Source organism: Stigmatopora argus, chromosome 14, assembly GCF_051989625.1.
Source record: "Stigmatopora argus isolate UIUO_Sarg chromosome 14, RoL_Sarg_1.0, whole genome shotgun sequence".
Taxonomy (NCBI): Eukaryota; Metazoa; Chordata; class Actinopteri; order Syngnathiformes; family Syngnathidae; genus Stigmatopora; species Stigmatopora argus.
Window position 1 is genome coordinate 3035893 of NC_135400.1, and position 940 is coordinate 3036832.

Here is a 940-nt window from a genome sequence, read left to right on the forward strand (position 1 = left end):
GAATCTTCAGCACCTGAAAGTGACGCTAAACCACACATCACAATAAATTGAACTATTAGTGACCATAGCAGTGTGTTGCAAATAAAAAATCAAACTGCTCTTTTTTGTCTTTGTGTAAGACCTTGCTTGCATAATATCACACAATTTGCATTATTTGGCATAGTTATCACTGTTTTTTGTTGTTGTTTTTTTGTTGTTGTTTTTTAACCGTCCGCAATAGTCAATTTGAGTAAGATAAATTACTACCTGGTTAACCAAAAATGGCTACTAGTATTTATAAATGCATATTAAAAGTTTTATATTTATTTATATTAATGAATCACCAGCCGCCTTAACTGTTCAGTGTTGTGTAAGTACAAAACAGGGTCTGAAATATGTGTACTTTATCTATTAATGGTACACACAACTGTGACAGAGAGTTTTTGGGTGGAGGGAAGCATTAATCGTGACCACAACTCATGGGAAATACAAAAGCATAAGTAAAAATAGCATACTATTGATGTTGAAATTCTGAAAAGTATTCTGGTTGTTACTATGACAATGTTTTTTTCTTTAGTTTTTTTCTATGGTGATGGCTGGTCTAAACCCCCACTTATAGTGAATCACAGTTCGCCATTGATTTTGCTCATTGTTGGCTATTTTCCTGGTGACATGAATCATGATGAAAACATTCATATTCTTTTCAATGAAGAAAATAAACTCATTGCCAAACCACGTTTGGCACAAAACGACATCGTGACCCATAATTTTTCATAACATCATGGTTTTAAAACAATCCATATTTTCATAACAAAATTATCAATATATTGAGAAAAAAAGTGCATTCGTTCATTCATCTTCCATACCACGCATCCTCGAAAGGGTTGCGGTGGTTGCTGCAGCCTAACCAAGCTGACTTTGGGCAAAAGGCAGACTACACCAGACTAGTCGCCAGTCAGCC

General features: G+C 34.8%; 1 protein-coding gene across 2 annotated transcripts in view; it reads left to right on the top strand.

Annotated features, from left to right (window-relative positions):
• The window catches only part of clpp (caseinolytic mitochondrial matrix peptidase proteolytic subunit), an 18356-nt gene extending 17623 nt beyond the window's left edge, over positions 1 to 733 (top strand). For both annotated transcript variants that reach the window (XM_077619079.1, XM_077619078.1), the window contains exon 7: positions 1 to 733. This exon is cut by the window's left edge and continues 158 nt beyond it. In XM_077619079.1, coding sequence (XP_077475205.1) covers positions 1 to 51 — 51 coding nt within the window. In that variant the 3' untranslated portion in view covers positions 52 to 733.
• Positions 734 to 940: the final 207 nt, after the last annotated feature.